This window comes from Lemur catta, chromosome 13 (genome assembly GCF_020740605.2).
Source record: "Lemur catta isolate mLemCat1 chromosome 13, mLemCat1.pri, whole genome shotgun sequence".
NCBI lineage: Eukaryota > Metazoa > Chordata > Mammalia > Primates > Lemuridae > Lemur > Lemur catta.
Genome location: NC_059140.1, coordinates 59,382,548 through 59,403,646, shown reverse-complemented (window position 1 = coordinate 59,403,646; position 21,099 = coordinate 59,382,548). Strand labels below are relative to the sequence as shown.

The 21,099-nt window shown below is 35.7% G+C and overlaps 1 protein-coding gene across 4 annotated transcripts in view; it reads right to left on the bottom strand.

Moving 5' to 3' along the window:
• DGKH (diacylglycerol kinase eta) overlaps positions 1-21,099 on the bottom strand; it is a 159,938-nt gene that overhangs the window by 51,522 nt on the left and 87,317 nt on the right. For 3 of the 4 annotated variants that reach the window (XM_045566816.1, XM_045566814.1, XM_045566815.1), the window contains 6 exons: positions 10,879-10,983; positions 10,475-10,607; positions 6,217-6,323; positions 5,431-5,556; positions 2,330-2,432; positions 922-1,081 (listed from right to left, as the gene is read on the bottom strand). In XM_045566816.1, the coding sequence (XP_045422772.1) occupies positions 922-1,081; positions 2,330-2,432; positions 5,431-5,556; positions 6,217-6,323; positions 10,475-10,607; positions 10,879-10,983 (734 nt within the window). Of the gene's footprint in view, positions 1-921; positions 1,082-2,329; positions 2,433-5,430; positions 5,557-6,216; positions 6,324-10,474; positions 10,608-10,878; positions 10,984-21,099 lie in introns of those variants that run through there. The other variant, XM_045566817.1, reaches the window with a different exon arrangement.

Sequence of the window (21,099 nt, the reverse complement as noted above, 5' to 3'; positions counted from 1 at the left end):
AGAGGACAGGAAGGATGTGCATGGAGAAAAGAAAGAAGGTGGGTGCCAAGGAGAAGACCCACACCCATGGGGCCACAAAGGCCAGAGACTTGGCAAGAAAAAGGCACTAGACACAGGAAGGCAGATCCTGAAGGGACAAAAGTGAAAAGAGGCACAAAGACCGAGGAAAATGTCATATAAAACATGAAAGGCCTTTTGAGGCACTGGTATCTAAAATCCCTATTTCTACTTCTGGGTTCATGCTTTAAGGTAATAGTGGAACCCAAGAGAAAAGCTGAGTTGGCCTAAGTAAATCACATGGAGACTGAAAACACAATAGCGACCCTTAAGAAAAATCATATACATACAATAAAAATACATTAAAAGTTCCTCAAGGTATATTTCCCTCAATGAAAATATTTAGTTAATTTTTTTTTCAGATTTTAAGTAATGACATTCCAAAAAGTTAAAAAGAACAGTCAACAGAAGTATTTCTTTGTTATTTTACATGAACTGAGTCTAAGAAACTGTCCTTGAGATTCATGATAGTACCTGTACTTTGGTGAAATAATTGATTATTTATACCACATATAAATCAATATTAGCCTTCTGGGCAAATCATTTTCTAATGTTATTTTTGTACTCTACTATTTAGGCAAGTTGATCTTTCTTGCAGCTAAACAAACAGTATTGTTTGATACAGGATATATTCTAAAACATTTTCTAAACAAATTTTGAAATTTGTCAGTTTCAATATAAATTTTGGAATTTATATAAAGCAGTTGTAGAACTATCAAAAAGTTGGTGTTAAAACTTATCATTAGAGCTTTAAAAAGGGAGGGAGTCTAGAGGAATCTACGATTTTCATGAGCTGAAAAGCCAGACACATTTCATGCATACTGTGACATTTCATTCAAATACAATTTATCAGTAATCAATTACCCTAAATGAGGACCTCCATTCATTAAATCAAACACCTGAGCCGGATTTAGCAACTGTTTAAAACGACGCAGGAACTTTACTCCCTGATTATCTCCACTCTTAGAATTGACAAAAACCAATAGAGGACTAACACAGAATGAAAACGTGGCTCTACAGAAACCTGTTAAAAAAAAACACAATACACGATCAATACATACAGCTTTCTCTTTTGAATTAGTAACATTCAGAGAAAAGAAGATAGATTCATTAAAACAAAGAATGTTGTTTATTACTGAAACATTATAATGTAGCTTCCAAAATGGAGATAGGTTAATTATCTACATACTAAGAATATAGAACTTATCTTTTTAAAAATATGCTGCATAATGAAAACCATACCAAAGATGATATCAATAAAAGTATTAATCACAGATAATTTGAGATATACCAATCACCTTAACTAGACTTAATTATAAGAAAAACTAGTCACAGTCCATAAATTCACATTTGTCAAAGAATTCATATGTTCATATTCAGTATTTTAAAATATTTTAACTCCTCCTTGCTGAGGCCTGAGAAAACATTTTTAAATTTACAGTAAACAAAAGAACCTTGATCTATTAGTGCAGGGGGGAAAGACCTGTTAATAGCACAGGCTAAAAAAGATCACATCTTTTGAGGTTTATATCCTTATATCCAAGATATCCATTGGCATAAATGATATAAAAAGTTTGAAAAACATAAAGAATGATATCAATGCAGGACATTAAAAATAGTACAGTCCTCCCTTGGTATCCATGGAGAATTGGCTCCAAGACCCCCATGGATACCAAAATCCACGGTTGCTCAAGTCTCTTATATAAAATGGCATATTAAATGGTAAAAGCCTTTTGTGATACGGCTTGCTTAGTTGTAACATGGCTTGTTTAAAAGGAAGTTATTAGTATGCTATCCCAAAATCAATGTTGTAAAGGGGTTCCTCAGCACTTACAATTAAGTTGTAAAATTCTGGAAAAGGTACATTATAGGAATATAAATTCCTGTAATGAAATTATAGGAAAATAGATTTTAATAACAGCCATGCTAATGGGAAGTTTCAATTATGCAGGGGAAAAACGCTTATAAAAATTAACGTTTTCAGATTGCATTTCCATAGAGAATAATGATCTTATTTTATTTACTGAAACATTAAATCTAAAAGACTTATACACAGTAATCTCACCAACATGTTAATAGCTATGTTACAACTTTCATTTAAATATAGTCTTTCAAAATTCTTTTAAATGTACTGTTCAGCAATTTAAATGGAATTATTTTATAAAAACTGACCAGAGTAACCAATTACAGTTATATTTATTCTAGGAAAATAAATGTACATATCAACATTAAATATACCAGAAATATACATACTTACACTACTGCTACATACCATCGGAATCAGTGCTGTTTAGTGCAATTGGAGGTATGATAGATACTTTACATTGGCCAAGCGGACATATAGGATGGTATAAATCTTTGCAGGCAGTGTGTACCTAATAACAAACAAATAAACCTTCAAGAATCATAAAAATAAATTTGATGATCTAGAGTCAACTGTGTCACAAAATGTTCAGTAATTCATAAACTGCTTTAATGACACAATATTCATGCTTCTAAGGAACAGATTAAACATTTCAGGCATGGGAATTTGATTTGGGTTTATGTAGTCTACCTTTGTGATTGTCTCAGGAAAGAATATATGGTCAATGAATATCTGGTGAAAGCAAGGAGAAGGAGTGTAGACAGGGCAAAGAGAGAGGAAAAGAGAAAGGGAGGGAAAAAGAGAAAAAGGGAAGAAGGGAAGAAGAAAGGGAAAGAGGGAAAGCTGGGAAGCTAACCAGTATATCAATATCACTGTCCAAAAAAATTAATTGGTGACATCTACCTTATAAAATTCTTATAGAATTTAATAAAAACAAATAAAATCTGTAATGTGCCTGCTCTGTCTGCAGTAATCCTATAACTTTCTATTCACATTTCTTTTATGATCTTTTCTTATTATTATATTACAAGGATGCCTATGCCTATTTTCGCAGTTAGACTGTTGCTCTGCGAGGGAAAGGCAAGTAACAGCCATACTAGGTACTCAGTAAATGTCCTGAAGATTTCAGGGTCACTCAAGATATTTTTCAGAACAAAAGTGGGGCTAACTTAGTGAGTAGGACCCAGGCAATTTAGAATATTTTGTGTACTTAGCTAGAGAGCCTTTTATATGTTTTAACCAGCACAAGCAGACACTTCATCAAGCACTCATTTAATATGGCCTTATTTTGTTAGTCCTTTTAGAAAATGAGCACACTAATTAAACCTGTATTTTTCAAGACTTTTAAGAGAATAACTGAAATTCAGTAATGATTCTTATTCTGCTACTGACCTGTTTTTGGACAGTTTCCTATTATGAATTACAATAATTAACAACCCAAATGCATTTTAGAAAAATTAGCATGCACAGATAGTCTTGAAAGGAATTAAAAATGTATGAGAATCACGGTGCAAAACAAAGATATTTAAAATAATGCAAAATGAGTAAAGCAAAAGATAAAATTGTATCTTCACTATTTTTACAGAAAAGGTAAAACTATGTCGAGAGACTGACAACAGCTAGAAAAATTAAAATTATGAGTTGACTCATTAGGGATGTGGAACTACGGGCTTTTGGGCTTGGTTTGTTTTTTTTTTTTAACTGGATGATTATGTTTAAGGCACTACATATCCTGATGTTAGAAATGCATATTTCAAAGGCAAAATAATATTAATACATAAGCAGATAGATGATAGTGTATAGAAAGTGCAAGACCAAGCTAGGTATTACAGGTATATCTAACTTAAATAGGGAGAAGCAGGAAGGATGTCACAATGAAGATGAGATTTGAGTTTGCCAGGAAAAAAGAGGGAAAAGACATTCCAGAATGCCCTCCTTTTATCACCTGTAATACCACTGCTATTCTATTTGTGAATTTTTTTTAAATTAGGGGTGAGTAGAATGAGCAAGTAAAAAACCTAATTAATTCCTACTGTTAAAGTTAGGAGAGTTCAAACTACTGACTAAATAAAAGTTGATTATATACGCGTATATACACATACACACACACATATATATATATATGGCAAGGAAAGACAACTTATATAAAACCTTTCTAAAATAATTCATCACATACATGGTATGTTTTCTAATAGGTTGTAAATGAACAGCTGAAGCTCTAGAAGTAGAAAAATAGACTTGAGTAAATGTATAGACTGATAAAGATAGCAGGTAATGCTGTCAGTGGTTGTCCCCCCAAAAAGAAATCTTAGGTGGGATGATGATTTAAAATCTCATTTATGGGTAGCACTCCTTTAAAACAGAAAATGGTATAAGAGACATCTATTACAGTCTATATAGTAAATTGCACAAGAGAAATAAAAAGTAACACACCTATGGCTAATAAAAGAGGCAACTGATGAAGGATAACAAAAACATGAAGGCAAAAAGAATCACATTTGACTTAAAATTTAAAAAGAAACACAGATTAACTGTCAGGCTGAACTGAAAAGATGTAGGATTTCTTTTCTTTTGTGGCCCATGGGGACAATCTCATTGATTAGGAAATCAACACATCACCCTCACAATCCCTTACGTTTGCTGATCTATACCATACTTACCACAAGCAGCAGTTTTTCCACCTTTCTAAATTTAGGGCTGTCTTCCAAATTTGGGCCGGCAACTTTAAGACTACAAGACTCTAAAGAACACCAAACAGATCAGCCCCAGTGCAAGGCGATCACTGTCATTGAAGGACAGCATCGTTCAGTGCTGAGATGAGCGCTTACAGCTAGGGCTTCCTCACCCTGTGGCTTTCAACCCCACGCCACTGTCTGTGTGGCCTCCTTCCTGCTCTGACTGCCGTCACGCAGCCCAGAGGCACTGTCCTCGCCACGTCCAGCATGAGACCATTCCTTGCGGCTGGCTCCACATTACGATGTACGTGCTTTTCACCTCTTTCTTGCACATGCAAAGAAGTGTTTAAATATTTACTTATTTAATATAAATGTATATAATTTAAATTACATCAGTGCATGGACTATAAAACTCAGTGTTCCGTCTGTCAGAGGACACACACGGGGTTGTAGCAAAATTACATTTTGCATGTCAACCAAAATTTGGTGACACACCAGGGAAGGGCTTTCTGTGTACAACAGGTGGCAGAACAGGTTTGAAAATAGCAAACCTCTGTGTGGATAAAGCAAAATGAAAATCAATACAACCGTAGGAAAGAGATCCTGAGACACAGGAAATATATGGACAAGAGTAAGTATTACAAAAAGGGCATTAGAAAACATGATCGTATTGGAAGAAATACACTTTAAGAAAAGAAAAAAGTCACAATAGGGGGTGTGCATTACCAGACTCTGCTCTGCCACAAATTCTTTGCTTTACCTGTAAACCACATAGTTGACAAAGTTGGGGAAAGAAGCTAATTAAAAACAATGAAATAATTCCAAAGCCCTCACCATTGTTTTACACCAAAGGCATTTCCAATCTTGTAGACGGAGAACACTGCCGCACGTTTTGTCACAGACAGCACATTTGGCGCTCACGGGCAAGTTGCCCTCGAGCCACTGGTGAGGCATGGCGACCTGTGGAGCAGAAAGAAAGGGCAGCCAGAGTGAAGACACGGCAGATACCATGCTCACCCTAGGGAAGGTGCTGAATGACTTCTCACACTAGGCAATTGCTAATACATATAATGCATGGCATTCACTCATTCACCCCACATTTACTGAGCATCTATTATACCTGAACCCTACAAGGACACAAAAGTAAGTAGGACAAAAGCCCTCTCCTCTGAGATTCAGGTAGCAACCTAGCTGAGGAGAAAGGCATGTAAAGGGATTATGATAATGTGATCACTAAGTGTTATCAGAGACTAATATGCATGATGCAATGGCAGCAAGGTTGTGAAGGTGGGGAAGTACTGCGGAGAGGAGGCCCCAAAAGCTGGAGAGTGAACATCTAAGCTATGCCTTAAAGAATATCTCAGTTTGTCAGATAAAAGGTCTAAACACCAGCCTAGCACAACAGCCACTCCTACGTCCTGTTCACAACAGATTTCCCCCAAAATCTAAGAGCTGAAGAAAGCTATGAAGGATTGAATTAAAAATAAAAACATAATCAACTAACACTTCCTGTTTAATCCTAACAATAAACACTCCCACTTATCTATCATTAGTTCACACAAGAGGATAGAATAAGAGATGAGATGCCAAGAAGAGACCAGAGGCAGGGGAGCTGCTTACCCCATCTTCGTCTTCTATGATGTCCTTCCCAATGGAGGCCAGGGTGGTCCATTTGCAGTTATTTGTTGCCCTCACTGCACATCTTTTGTGAGCCTTGAATTTACACACTAAAAAAAAAAAAAAAAAAAAAAAGCATCCATTTTTAAGTGAAGAAGTACTTTTGGACCAATTGAAAGGAAAACACAGCATGAAACTGTAAAAGGATGGGAGGAGGCAGAAGGAAAACAACTATTTAAAAAAATTTAAATTATTCTCCAACAGTAGTAATGGTATTCTAAAAAACAAATACGGCTATGCATTTATAAAGCACCTTTATCAAGCTGTAGAGGGATTACTGAGAAGTACAGAAGGGAAATAAATACAAAAGAATTAGTGCTTGAAGAGAAAAGAGACAACACACACAATCACACACAGAAGCAAATAAAATGAGTAACAGGACTGCTGGTAACATCCTATTTCTTAATCTGGGTGCTGATTACATGACTGTGTCTAACTTGTGAAAATTCATTGAACTGTACACTTCTGATATTTGTACTTTTCTATACATATAACATACTGATAATAAGAAGCTTGAAAATGCCAGTAAGATAAAGATAATTCAGGAGTTTTAAAGTACAAGTACAAGAAAATATCCAAGCATCATGGAAAATCAGTTGATGAGGGTCACAAACACGGCACTATCTTTTAAAAGTATTATATTGCGATGACCAAATGACAGATGTAGAAGAATGAATGATGAAGTGATGTTCCCACTACAGGCTTCACTAATTCTCCCCAGCCATGTTATCATAAAAGAGCTTATAAAAGAGAAATAAGCAGGTAAGAAGCAGCCCATGAATGGAAAAACAAGTAAACTGCAGGTTATTTGGAAAATTAACCATGCTTACAAAAATCAGAACTTAACTGCTACTAAACACATGTGTCCCTCTAAGGATATCAGTTCTTCAAGTATTAGTGGATACTAATGTTATTGATACATCTGTTCCTGACTTTTCAGATAAATAGTTAAAAGTAAAGATCATTTCAGTGGAAACAATAAGGTCATTGTTGCTAAATTTAAATGTAAAGTGACTCATTCTCATGATTTTTCGAATTTCTGATAATCATTAAAAAATTGAGTGATTTGTTATACACCATTCTCTTTAAACTGTCCTAATTTGATGCAACATGAAAATGAAAGGTTCAGATAAAATAACTAAGATGTCTACAGCCAAATGTTCAAAATGCCCAGCTATCATGACTAGCGTAGATACCAATGGCCACTTAAACTGAGCTGGCTTAGCCTTGAAACACATTAGTCTGCACACATTGGAAATGTTTCACTTGCCTCCTCTTTTGTGTACTTTGAAAAATTCTTTCCTGGCCATCATACTATTTTTGTTATAAATGACTATACGACTCGAACACAGATTTCATATAGAAAACAATATTTCAATTGAATTTTGTTGCTGATGCACGGTAAGTGTGAAGACACAGCACTATAGGAAGTGAGCTCAGCTTGAATAAAACTTTTATCATGACCTGCTCCCTTTTGCTCCAATACAAGTCATTATTTGGAACTGTGGTCAGTTAGCATCTCTAGGACTTTTCATCTATTATGGCATTTTTCAAAAGTGGAATCCTAAAACTGTCTGCAACAGAGTCCCCAGAGTGATTTATAAGTACAAATAAGTACTTGATATTAAGTTGATACCTGGTTTCTAAGAGGAAAAGAAGGACATAAAAGAGAGTAATGGCATAATTTCATGGTTTTTTGAAATTTTGCCATTAAAAATAAAAAATAAAATTAAAATTAAAAATAAAAATAAAAATCACACTTCTGTAATAATAAAGTGCTTCATGCAATGAGCCTCAAGAATGACAAGGTTGCTTAATATAACATACAATGATAATAACAAACCAAACCAAACTGTAATTATGGTCACTAAGGAATGGAAATGATCAAAGGCCACTTTGATTTTGTTAGGTGAAAATTAAATTTCTCCAGATAACTTGTTCTAAAATAAAGCACTTTCCTCTGACCTATAAAAGCATTATTTAAAACCACAGAACTTAAAATGCATGCTGCCATGTGACAAAATTATGATTTTTATTGCAATATTCAGTCTTTACTATACTGAATCTTTATGCTAAGCAGCAGTTAAGATAAAAATTCATAAGTACCCATGTTGACCCGTCATGCTGTTAACTAAAAAAAAATTACCATTTAACATTTTTGTTAAATTACTGTTTAAGTAACTATGAAGGACAAATATGCTCTGAAATTATAACTAACATTTTCAATTGACTTAGGGCATTATTTATGAAAATATTATATGCCTGCTATTTTTCATTCTATAATATTTTACATGTGCAAGGCTTTAAATTAATAGTTTTAGTTATTATTCGACACAAACCTAGAAAACAAATCAGTACAGCTTCATTTTATTGTGAAAAACAAGGGTAGAAAGGCTAAGTAAATTTATTGATGGCTTCATACACTGGAAGTCGAATTCTATTCTAATACAAAGTTATTCATCTTCACTGTTAAACAAAATTCTCATTATATTTGCATCTCCATTATAACTTTTAAAGCCCTCTGCATCCAACGTTTTTTTTTTGGTTTATCAAGCAAGTAGCTTATTCAAATTTGGGGTTGTGTGAAAGTTTAATTTTGATTATCATAAAAATATCCAGAGTAACTATATTCTTATAAAATAAAAAGGCAGCTTTTAAAAATATTTATAAAACCCTTGGGATTTTAAAAATCTTCTACTACAGGTCTGAAAATACTAAAGGGCAAGATAATACAGATTTAAAATTTTATCAGCAGAGAAAATGAATGCTAATATACAATTTTCTAAAAAATTTTTCAATCCAATAACTGAGACTCTAAGAAGTCATGAAAACTACATTATTTTCAGAAAAATATAACAAATTTATTTGAAGACTTTTAAGTTTCTAATTACTAACGTAATTCTCATTTTTCTTTTAAAATGCTTAGAAAAATATTCAATCATTCCACTATTGACTCAATTCCTAAATAATTAAATATGTTTAATAATGCATAACTCTCAAATCAGAAGGGTACCACAGAGTATGTCAGATCTGGTATATTTCTGAGCATTTTGGGGACGAGAAACTAGGAGGTAATAGTTCAAAAGATCTTCAAAATAATACCACAGAATATTACAGACCTGGTAGCAGTTACCCAGCTCCTACATGAACCCTTTTAGATTGCTAAAGTCATAAAAGACAATTAGATCTCTTTTGCAATCATTCTTTAACTCTAAAAAGAAAGTTTACAGCCTTCTCCATTTTTGTGAATTTCAATGCATCAGGTCCACCATGATGCACTCTGGAATCACTTACTTGATAAATGTCTTAACGAGTACAGTTACAAACTTCTACAATTTATTTGACTAGAAAAGTAGTTTTAGTGTATGTATTATCTCATTTAATTTTCAAAGTGATTCTATGAGGTATAAATGACAATTATTCCCATCTTACTGATGAGAAAAGGAAAGTTTAAATGATTTAAACTATTCTCCTGGTTACATTTTGTAATAGTGTAAGCAGAAAAGAGTTTAGCTGTGGAGCTCAATTTTAGCTACTGTGCTGTATCATATTAAAGAGGTGAAACAATGACATATCACAGACTTTATAATTTAAAATCAATTAATGCTATAACTCTATTACTACTTTATTAATTATAATTAAGTTACATTCAAAATTACTTAAGAAATTTTTATATTGGAGATAAAAGCTGGTATTGGCATTATATATAGTCCAAAAAGTAGTATACATTGGTGTGATCACTGAGGTATGAAATTAAATAAATCTAATGAAGCTGTAAGTTTTCTTTTGGTAATTATTAATGTATTGGCTTTTGGCAGTCACTACTCTTAAAAGATAACTCATAAATCCTATAATGAAAATAACAGCATAGGCCTTATTTTTAGAAAACTTTAAAGAAATTAAAAAGGATGACATCCATTCCAATTAAACATAAATGAAATAAAAGAAAACAATGTTTTAAACAAGATGAGTAACAATCAGAAATTCTGCTCAAGTGTGTATACTATCCTCACAAAAACTTTTACTCTCCATAATCAATCAGCACAAAGAATACTAGAATGATACACAAGATCCAAAGATTTTCCCAAGTTAGTCCTACGTGTGGTGAGCTCAACTTTAAGCTACAATAAAACCAGCGGGAGCGTGTCTACAGTTTGGGTGGTCACAGTTCAGAGAGAACACACGTTGGATGCTACAGTACCTTCGCAGGACAGACCGTGGGAGGTGACTCCAGAAAGACTCTCTCTGCACACGTTACAGAAGGTGGGCCGGGCATGGGAGCAGGCGTACCAGTTATGCATCCCTGAGAAATGTTCCACATTAAACTGGGCCACCTAAAAATGAGATGTTAGGACAGATTTGCCGAACAAAAGGGCAAGACTATACTATACTATAGACACTGAACTATTTGTAACGTTCACAGTTATGATCGATTCTCAAATTCAACATTTTTAAAACCAAAGCATTTTACGTTTAAAGTTTCAGAAGATAATTTAAACAAGTTGGTGGATGAGTCTACACACACTTTTGCACAGGAGAGCTTTAGCTGTTTGGTTAACATTTATGTGATAAGAACACGAGATGACAGAACAGACGCTGCTTTACCTCGTAAGGTTCTCTGGTCTGTACAGACTTCAGTGAGCTGATCCAGTCCTCCATCTCCTTTCTGTTCTCAGCACACAGCATTAGCCTTCTGAATGGAGTGATTATCTGAAAGGGATAATCCAATCTAATGACTGTTAACACCCAAAGAGAAAGATGATTGTAAAACCTAACCCCTTACAAGGTAATTCCATTTCTAACCTGAGTCTTTATTTTCTTGTTGAAGAAAGAAAGATTCCCTGTAACATAAATGAGTTTTGTTCTCTGTGTATGATATAATGGTGTCTGGGAAAGGAAAATTCTAAGGAGTTTTACTTCTCTTTGATCCTTTTGCTACTAACTCAAGCTTTTTAGCCCTTATCTAAGGCTGTGAACCCAAATAAATAATGCATTCTTATTTCATGGAATATACCTTGAAAATTGATTTTAAATACACTTCAAAATCATTCATAGCAAGCTTAGAATGAATACATAGCTATCAATTGGAAAATACTTTTTAACTTAAAAATAAAAGGAATACAATATTAAATGATTTCATAATTGATTTACTATTGTATCAGAATATTCTATTAATAGTTGAATAATATTCAGCTTACATATCATTTCCACTGTCTATTTTAATATGAAGAATTTTTCTCCCATTTGGTAGAACTTCACTGTACTACTTTTCAGTAAGAGCAGGGAGGAAGAATTAGCATAGAAATCCTTTAGTTGGCTTTAGGGAAGAAAATAATTGTGACTTTCATCTTTTTTCATGTCATTAAAAAAGACAAATTAATTATATTAAGAATCTTAAAGCAAAAGCAATAAAGACTTCATGCTTATAGCACCAAAAGTGCTTCAAAGTAAGATTCTGAAGTAATTTGAAAGAAGCCCTTATTTACTTGTGAATACAATATTCTGGTTATAATCTTCAACTTACTAAATCCTAAGCATTTACAGCAAAGAAGAGATCATTTACTTGTGGAACAAGAGCAAAATTTTACATCCCTACCTAGAAACTATTTCCAGATAATAAATTATATATTTATTTATATAGAAAATAAGATTTTTTCCTCAGGTTAAAAGCCTCTTGATCAAGTGATGAATCTAAATGTTACATTACACTATAGAGCAAATTTTACAAGTCATGAAAAAGCAATAATCATCTAAAAAGAAAAAAAGAAGGAACCCTTCCCAAAAGGAGTAAACTAGTAAGCCTAAACCACTTGTATTTATCTTAGAAAATAAGTCCATTATTCAAAGCAGTAGAGAGATCAGCCAGTCTTAGGTACTCACGAGTCACTGCCTCCTCTCCTTTGTCATTGGTTTAGGCTGCACAGTTCTTCCTTAAACCCAGAAGCTTTTAGTACATCTGACAGGCACTCGCACTTAAATACAGCCGGCCAAAAGTCACATGGAAGAGCAGCACCAACCGGTCAGCTCTGGGTATTTGTTAATTGCATATGAAATTGAAGAGAACCTCACTTTTGCAATTTCTTCGTTTTCCACGACCCTCTTTGGATAAAGCTTATTAGCAGTTGGTCACTTCTCTTCCTGAATAAATAGTTAATGCAAAGAGCAAGGCCCCTCTCATTACTTAGGAGCCAAATGGATGCTTTATTGCTTCAAAATGTTTTTCTAGGACAGCTCATCAGATGCAGCCAAGAGGTACCATTAAATCATAATATACTCCTGGCTCTGATGACTGGCACAACATTCTAGAGATCTCCAAGTTTCACTGGGGCCACTGATGTGATCTAAATAAATATCACCTTCAGCATTTATTTTACTTATTTTTTGCTATACTAGATGATGTAACTATAAGCATTCCTTCTCTTTCATTTATGATTTTATCATGAGATAAGTATTATTCAGACAAATAAATCAGGCTTGCTATTTTGTTCTTTGCTGAATTCTAAGCAAAGCATGATGACTAATGGTTTTAACTATCTTTAATGTCTTTACATTAAAAGTCTTGTTAAGTCATCATGAATTTGATAAAAATGGGAGTAAGAAGGATAGAGAATAGCTTCTAATTTTTTTAATAGTTTTTGGAACACACAAATGCCTGGATTCTAACCGATTTCAGCAACATAACTTAATCATGTATGATTATACATGATTGTACAATATGTTTATATGCTAATATACCTTATATGTATGTACCTTATATGCTAATACAGTAAAATGTATACATTTGCAATTTCACCTTTTTAATAAAAATGTCTTAAAATAAACAGTAATAAAAATGTAAAGATCATAATACATTTTAATAGAAAGTTAAGTTTTTCAGAGGTAAAAAAAGAAAATAAAAAGCTATTGCTATGCCTTGCAAATGCAATTAAATCTACTGATCATAAAGTGACATTATAAAAAGCATGAAAAAGAAAGCCTTCTCAAATCATACAATGCAAAGATGTCTGGCTTTGTGGTCTCAGTGCCAAAAATACCTCAGTGAGCAGCCTGGAGTTGTCTGGGCTAACTAGACAGGCCTGGCTTAAGGAGCAAACCTGTGACATCTCCCTCACTGGCCCCGTCCCTCCTGGGGCAATCCCTTGGCAGGCCCCTTCAGTGCTCTGAAGCCCTTCGCCCTGTTATTTAAAGTCCTCCTCATCCCAGACCTTTGCAGGAAAAGACTAACAGACACAGTTGTTGATTGACAGGCTCTGGTTAAACCCTAATGGAACTCTATTACACTACAGTGGTTTCTCATCCAAATCTTTATTAGGAAAATATCTGGAGAGGAGAAACTCTGAAAATTATTTGGTTCTTACTCTGAGAGTTTATCCACTTCAGCCTTTTTATTATGACAAATGAGTAGGATATGAAAGATGGAAAGATAAGACACGATCCCATCACCACAATGGGGGAAGAGGAGCTACTCCCCAGGGAAGACTGAGTCTGGCGGGGGCCAAGTCCAGGAAGTTTCTGGAACCAGAGGACATTTTACTTTTCTTGAAGGATCTAAAGCTTACAAATCCTAAAATGTCCCGGAGCAGCTGTCCTTATTTTGACCCCACTCTAACCCTCTCTTCCTACTACCCCTACATTCCCAAATGATTTTTTTTTTTCTTCAGAAATGTCTGAATCTACTTCAGTAATTTTTTCAAGCTATATCTGCCACGCCCACCTCGGATCCTGGAACACATCTGTCTGTCTGCTCATCCATTCGAGCATTTACTGAGCATGTCCCGCATGCCAGAGCCCAGGGATAAAAACCACATGGGATTTGCCTTAAGAGTCCACGAAGGAGACAAGAAGCAAACCAAGGATTTACTTATCTGAAAACATGCTGTACAAGAAGGTCCAAAGGAGAGACATCTAAATCAGCTCGGTAAGCACTACCTCAGATAATATACGAACTCTCCATTAATAGAGATATTGCCCCAGGTTGGGAGTTACTGGCCTATAAAAGATTCAACAACACTACTATGTATGTATAAGAATCAAGAATTTTTTGTAAAACAAAAATACATAAAACAGACATAAGATAATCCGGCATTAAATATAAAATTCTACAGAAGAGTAACACTGTAAAGGCTTTAAATATATAAATGTCCACAGGGGGGGAAAAAAAAAGATACATAGCCAAAACGGCACTGTTATCTTTCAGTGAAGGGATTACGGATCATTTTAATCATATTTTTCTGGTTTGTCTGCAGTTTCTAAAGCAAATACATAGTATTTCTGTAATTTAAAAAAATGACTACTTTTTTGCTAATAAAAAGATGGGAATTTAGAATTTAAAATTTTGCATTGTTCTAAAGCAGGAGTTCGCAAACTCTGTGGTACATTAGAATCACCTGGGGGTGGGTGGTTACAATCCCAATGTCAAGGCCACACTCCATACCAATAAACTCAGAACATCTGAGAGTAGGACCCAGACACCAGTATTTTTTTTTTTTTTAACTCCCAGGTGATCCAAAGTACAGCCAAGTTTGAGACCCAGTGTCTAAACATGTTTTATTGTCCTCCACAACCATGTTAGAACTTTACAAATGAGAGAAGTTTCTAAACAGAAGTGCATTGGAGGGAATTGTTAGTCTGCAAATTCTCAATTGGAAATCACTAATATAAAAGCAGTATCTAATTCTGTGTCTAAACTCTGAAGTCAGACCAATCTAACCTGAATCCCAACAGCATCCCTTCTTACCTGTCTGGCTATGGACACATTTCCTGGGCTCTCTGAGCCTCAGTCTCCCCTCTGCTCAGTGGGACTAGAGCAGTAATTCATAGCTCTGCAGAGTCAGGTGTAGCTCAATGAGTTAAACCAAGTAGAGCATTTAGCATAGTGTTTGCCATGCAGTCAAAGCTCAGTAAATGTTAGCATCACGAGTCTTCTTAGCAGTGAAAGAAATCACAAATACATTTATAGATTTCTTCTGCAAATGTATATACTTCTTGTGTAAGTGTGGTCCAAGATGAACGTCAAATGAGCTTAAGTCAGAAATAGAGGAATTTTGCCAAAAAAATAGTCACTGACTAGCAAACCACCAAATTAGGAATAATGATAATGACCTACTGATCTACTCCTCAGAAGACATTAGGAAAATGTCAACCAACAAATTAGGAAAAAATTGACTCCCCTTAATTGCATTGCATCTAGCCTTGCCCAAACCAGCATCATAAAATGGCAAAAGGCTTACCAAAATTGAGAGCATCAGAGTCTCTGCACATCACTGAAAGAATTCAGCATGCGGTCTCAGTAGGCACCACATCTAAACTATTCAAGAGAGATGGCTACTTGTTTTAACTCAAATTTTTGATTCAGCAATGAAGGAAATTCTGCAACCTTCTCTGGTCATTTTAAATGTCTAATAACTTTTTCCATTAAGAAATTCTTATTTCTAACCTAAAGTTCCTAACAACAAACTGATCACAACTACCCTACTGCAGGACTTATTGTTGTATCTTTAGTGAATAATCCTGCTCTGCCCTTATTGAAATAAAAATCTATATGCAGTGCAACGCCTTTATTGGAAAGCAGGACCAGCAGAAAGTTAATTGTACTATAACAATTTTTGTTGTCTGTATTTATTATAATTTAGGTGATATAATTTGACTTGTGTTATAGTCTAATCAGGCATAATTATGTGCCTTTTTATCACTAGCTTTGCTATACCTGGTCACCAACTGCTCAGTCTTAATATATCTCTTCCATCTTTCCTCATAAAATCTATATCTAACTCTTTAATTATGTATGTTGCTTTTTTTCATCCTTCCTTTATGGAGTGAAACAAATCACTTTGACAACTGAAATGTGCCAAACTACAATGTAGTCATGCATCTTAAGTGACTATTTTGAGAGCACAGATACTCTCAAAGAATAAACTGGAGAAGAGACTTCTACAACCAAGAGCACAGGTCTGCAACTGCACATGTGCACCTCAACCGAGCCAAGTATTTTCCAAAATACACTCAAACCAAGCTCCAAAGCAGACCTGTTGAACAAAATCTTGGTTTGTGCAGGGGGAGGGTGTGTGGATAATTTTAGATGTAATTTTAGATGTTGCTTGGCAGAGCTACCCGGATGATTCTGTGCGTACCCGTTTATCCACCACGAAGGCTACTGGAAGCATCCAACTTTCCTACTCAAAAAGGCAAGGTCTGGTATAGTAGAAATAATGTCAAGAAAGTGCTCTTATTCTGTATGGCTCCCTATTTCTCTTTTCAGCACCCTTCTGCTCCCCACATCCCAGTGTTCTTGTCTACCCTCAATAGGATTCCAATTTGTGGGACCAATCTGAAACAGCCTTCCATCCATGTAATATAAAGGGCACAAAAGTATAATCTCTGATGTTTTTGTTTGGTTATTCTGTTTGAACCCTGAAATGCAGTGTTATTAAAAAAATTAAAATCTACCATACATAGGTACAAGCACAAGCAGATTATGCCTATTTTCTTCAGCTGGTCACTTCATGCACTTATATTGCCCAGTGGTCCCTGGGGGCAATTGAGTTTACACGTCCTCCCTGACTCCTTTGCTTTCTAGGGTCAACACCTCCCCAATTTTATTAACCAGTTGACTTAAGCCCCATCTGTGTTCTAGCATTTGTGTTTGGAATTAAAATCATTTCACATGTCCAAAATACTAAGAGTTATCATTTATGGAGTACTCGTAACAGGCCAGGTATATAATCTCATTTCATCCACACAATTCAAAAAGTAGCGATCCCATTTTTCTTTGGAGGACCCTAAGGCTCAGAAACGTTTGTAACTTGTCCAAGGTCATGAAGCGCAGGTAGGACTGAAACTAAATTCTGTCTGCCTTCCTAGCCACCTATCAGAGAAAGAAGGAATGGCAAAGAATTTACTGACATCATCCTGGAAGGGCAGGTGGAAAAGACTGCAAGTACTCCTTACTTTTTCTCACCTTAAAAAAAAACAATCAAGGCAGCTTCACAGTTGCATCTCAATACTATACGTACCTGTACAAAGATGCTGATATATAATAATAATAATAATTTCATTTACTAACATAGACAAGGTGCAAACCAGGCACCTTCGGAGAACAAAATATTTACAAGATATATAATCATATATGGCATTGAATTGGAAATATTACATTGCACATGGGAAACTAGAATTTTTTTAGTATTAATTGTAATAACAAGGACCACAGAGATTTCAGAAATTATTTATGTAGGCTGTCACATACACTCCCACTGTAAATTAGCGGTATTGGTTAATGGACACATTAAAAGTTTTACCATTCATTTAATATTTTCAGACTGTACCAGAGATTGGAACAATGCATTAGCCTCACTCCCTTGGCACAAGCTTTGGTTTGTAACCGTAAATGGCTTTGTACACGACACATATGTAATGGGAAGTTTCAAAACAAAATAATTATCTTGTTTGTATTGGTCACCACAAAACTGAAATATTTCTAAAACCTAAATTTTCCATTACACCATAATCATACTTAAGGAATGGAAAAGATATTTGAATATGCTAGAAACTTAAAAAGAGCCATGAAAATGATACCGAAAAAGTACTTTAAGCCATTTTAATAGTGTTTAAAGCACTTCTGTGAATTTCCTGCTAGACATTGCCAGGATGTCTTAGCGTCACTTCAAACTCACAATGTCCAGACATGAAGTCTTCCTTACACTCTCCTTCCCCTCACAAACCTACTTTTATTCCCATTTTCTACCCTTAATGAAAGGCATCATTTATATACCATTCTCTCAAATTCAACAACTCTACATTAGCTTCCTCCTCTGCTTGGCCTGCCTTTGGCCACAGCTCTCCAGTTTTTCCTGCACGAGGTCTCTCGTCCAGTCCTCCCTGCCCTTCCATTGCAGACAATCTGACACGTGCCCCTACCCTGGTTTCCCTGGACACTGTGGCAGCATCCAAGGTGGTCTTCCTTCCAAACCCATCACTCTCGTCAAATGCATCAGATAAGAAGCTGCCAAAAGGGGGTTCCCACATAGAATTTCACAAATTTTTGAATAGGTAATAAACATTTTGATTAAAAAAATTCAAAATGTATTTAGAATAAACAGTATGTCTCCCTCCTAAGCCTGCTCCCAGTTACCAACCTCCCCTCCTGAAAGCAAATATTGTTAGCTTCCTGTATATCTCTCCAGAGATATTCCATCTATATATAACAACTATGTGCTCTTTTGAGGTTTAAATGCATGCTTGCACACACAAACAAAGTAACATTTTTTTTTTTTAAGACAGGGTCTTGCTCTGTCAGCTGGGCTAGAGTGCAGTGATATCATCATAGTTCACTACAACCTCAAGCGATCCTCCTGTCTCAGCCTCCCAAGTAGCTGGGACTACAGGGACACGCTACCACCAACACACTCAGCTAATTTTTCTAGTTTTTGTAGAGACGGGGTCTCACTCTTCCTCAGGCTGGTCTAGAACTCTTGGCCTCATGCGATCCTTCTGTCTCTGCCTCCCAGAGTGCTAGGATTACAAGCGTGAGCCACACACCTGGCCACACACCTAGAGTAACATTTCATATATGCACACTGTTATATATCTGGCTTTTCCCGATGAATAAAACTTGGAGTTTGGTATGTATATTGTTACATATAGTGCTGATTCATCTTTTAAATGGTGGTATAATATGTCATTGTGTGATATATTTCATAATTCACTCCAACCAGTCAGTCTCTAACTTGCACATCTGGATTGTTTCTAACTTTGGTTATTACCATGTGCAGCCGATATTCTTATATATAGATCTTTGTACACATCAATGGTACATTTTACTACCCTTGCTGATTCTGGATGATGGGGACAGTGAGACACTGATGAAGACTCAATCTATCCTATAATGTGTGTATCTTGATATTGTGTTAAATCTCAAGTTAAAATCTTTTAGTTTATCTACAGTCATTTTGAGGACAGTCACATCAGTCCTTGCTAATGGCCATGATTCTACCCATCCTGAAAAGCCACATCCAATCTAAAATATATTCCAATGAACACTTCACCTTTACAAAAAGCCCAAACAATCTGAATTCTTACACAGGCCCCAGAGGAAGAAGGATTAGCTGCTTGGTCCTGACAGCTTTCTCACATTACGGGCCTAACAAGTAGGCCAGCGCTAATAATGTTGTTGAGTAACTGGGGAAAATTAACTAATTATTATTAGCATCTTTTATTGATGGAATTCTGAAAAAGAAAATGGCCAAGGCTTATGCAGAAACCAGACCCCAGAGGCCAAACACTCAGCCCATTGCTCTTATAAACCCAAGATCCACAACACACAGAATACTGTGACTCTGCCCACTGGAAATATTAGCGGCAGGCCTATGTGACTTCTGGTTACTGTCCCAGTAGCTGCCCACTGTCAGACATTCATACTAAACAGTGTTGTACTAGATTATTACAAAGCACTAAAGAAGTGTAAAAGCAACCGAGTTCCAGAAACAAGAGGCCCTTCCAGCTGATCCCAGCAGACAGTATTACTGGGCAATCCTGGAGTCTGGATCAATGGAAGATATCACTCGATCTTGCTGGGAGGGGCCTGATCCAGTCCTGATGTCAAGGGCCAGCGCTGTTCTATGGGCACACCTTCTAAGATGTCGGTTCTCTTTAATACTTCCTTACTACTAATCTCATTGTCTCTAAGACATAAAGACTAACTTCCGCCTTGAATTCCATACCAGTGGGAGCAGCTTACCAGAAGCTTCTGAGAGTATCCTTAGACAGCTGCCTGACCCTCCACCCCAACCCTGATCAGCTAACACAACCTGAATTCAATATGGCAGAGGCACTGGGAAGGTCAAGCGTCCATGATACAAGGTTAAAACTTTTCATCTGGACAGCAGTCTTCCATTGGCCAACTACAAGGTGCCTAGGGCCAAAGGCCTCCTTCATAAAGCACCGGTGTCCAGACTCACGAATAAAAAGTTCTACATGGTCGCCATGTTTTGGCCTCAGAATTACTGGGTTGGGGGCATGTTTGTGGAGAAGAGCAGAAACAGCAGTCCCAGAAGGAGTCTGTCTATGGCATCCTGAACGGTCTGGGCCCCAAGTGCTAAGAGAATTGTAATCCCCTCTCTTTCCTATCACGTGGGCCCCTGGGGTGGCACAGTTTCCAGTCCCGGCTGGGAGGTGATCCCTTGTTTTTTGGATCCCAAGTGTCCTATTCCCAAAGCCACATAGGGACCTATCCCTGAAGGCAGGCACCACATTCTTTTAAAAGTGTTTAAATTCTTATAAAAACTTTTTAAAAATTTGGTACTCAATGGCCAATTCTTTTTATTCACCACTATATACCCAGAATCTAGCTCAATGTCTGACACATATAATGAACTCTCAATAAATGTTTGCTAAATGAATGGATGAATGAATTCTAGGGGCAGTCCTAGAAGTGGGGGATGTGGAAATGATGCTGTATCACTAAATGAAAAGATAAATATGACATACCCACAGAAATAATGATATTTCATTTCTAAAAATCTCTAATGTTTAAGATATAAATTTCAAACTTGGCTTATAAATTATCAATTTGCATTGTATAAAACCATCTAAATTGTATACACATCAACTTTCAAAGGCAAAAGAACACTTAAATTGCATTGATATGGTATCATTTTGGAATGCCATAAAATATTTTAACCAATATAACATAAAAGTATGAGGTCTGCTACTATCAGACATCTAATAATAATGTAAACAAAGGTGGAACTACTACAATGCTTAATGAAAGACAAAAACTGTGTTTGGAAGACATGGTATAAAAAAAGTCTGATCATTATATAAAGACTTCAA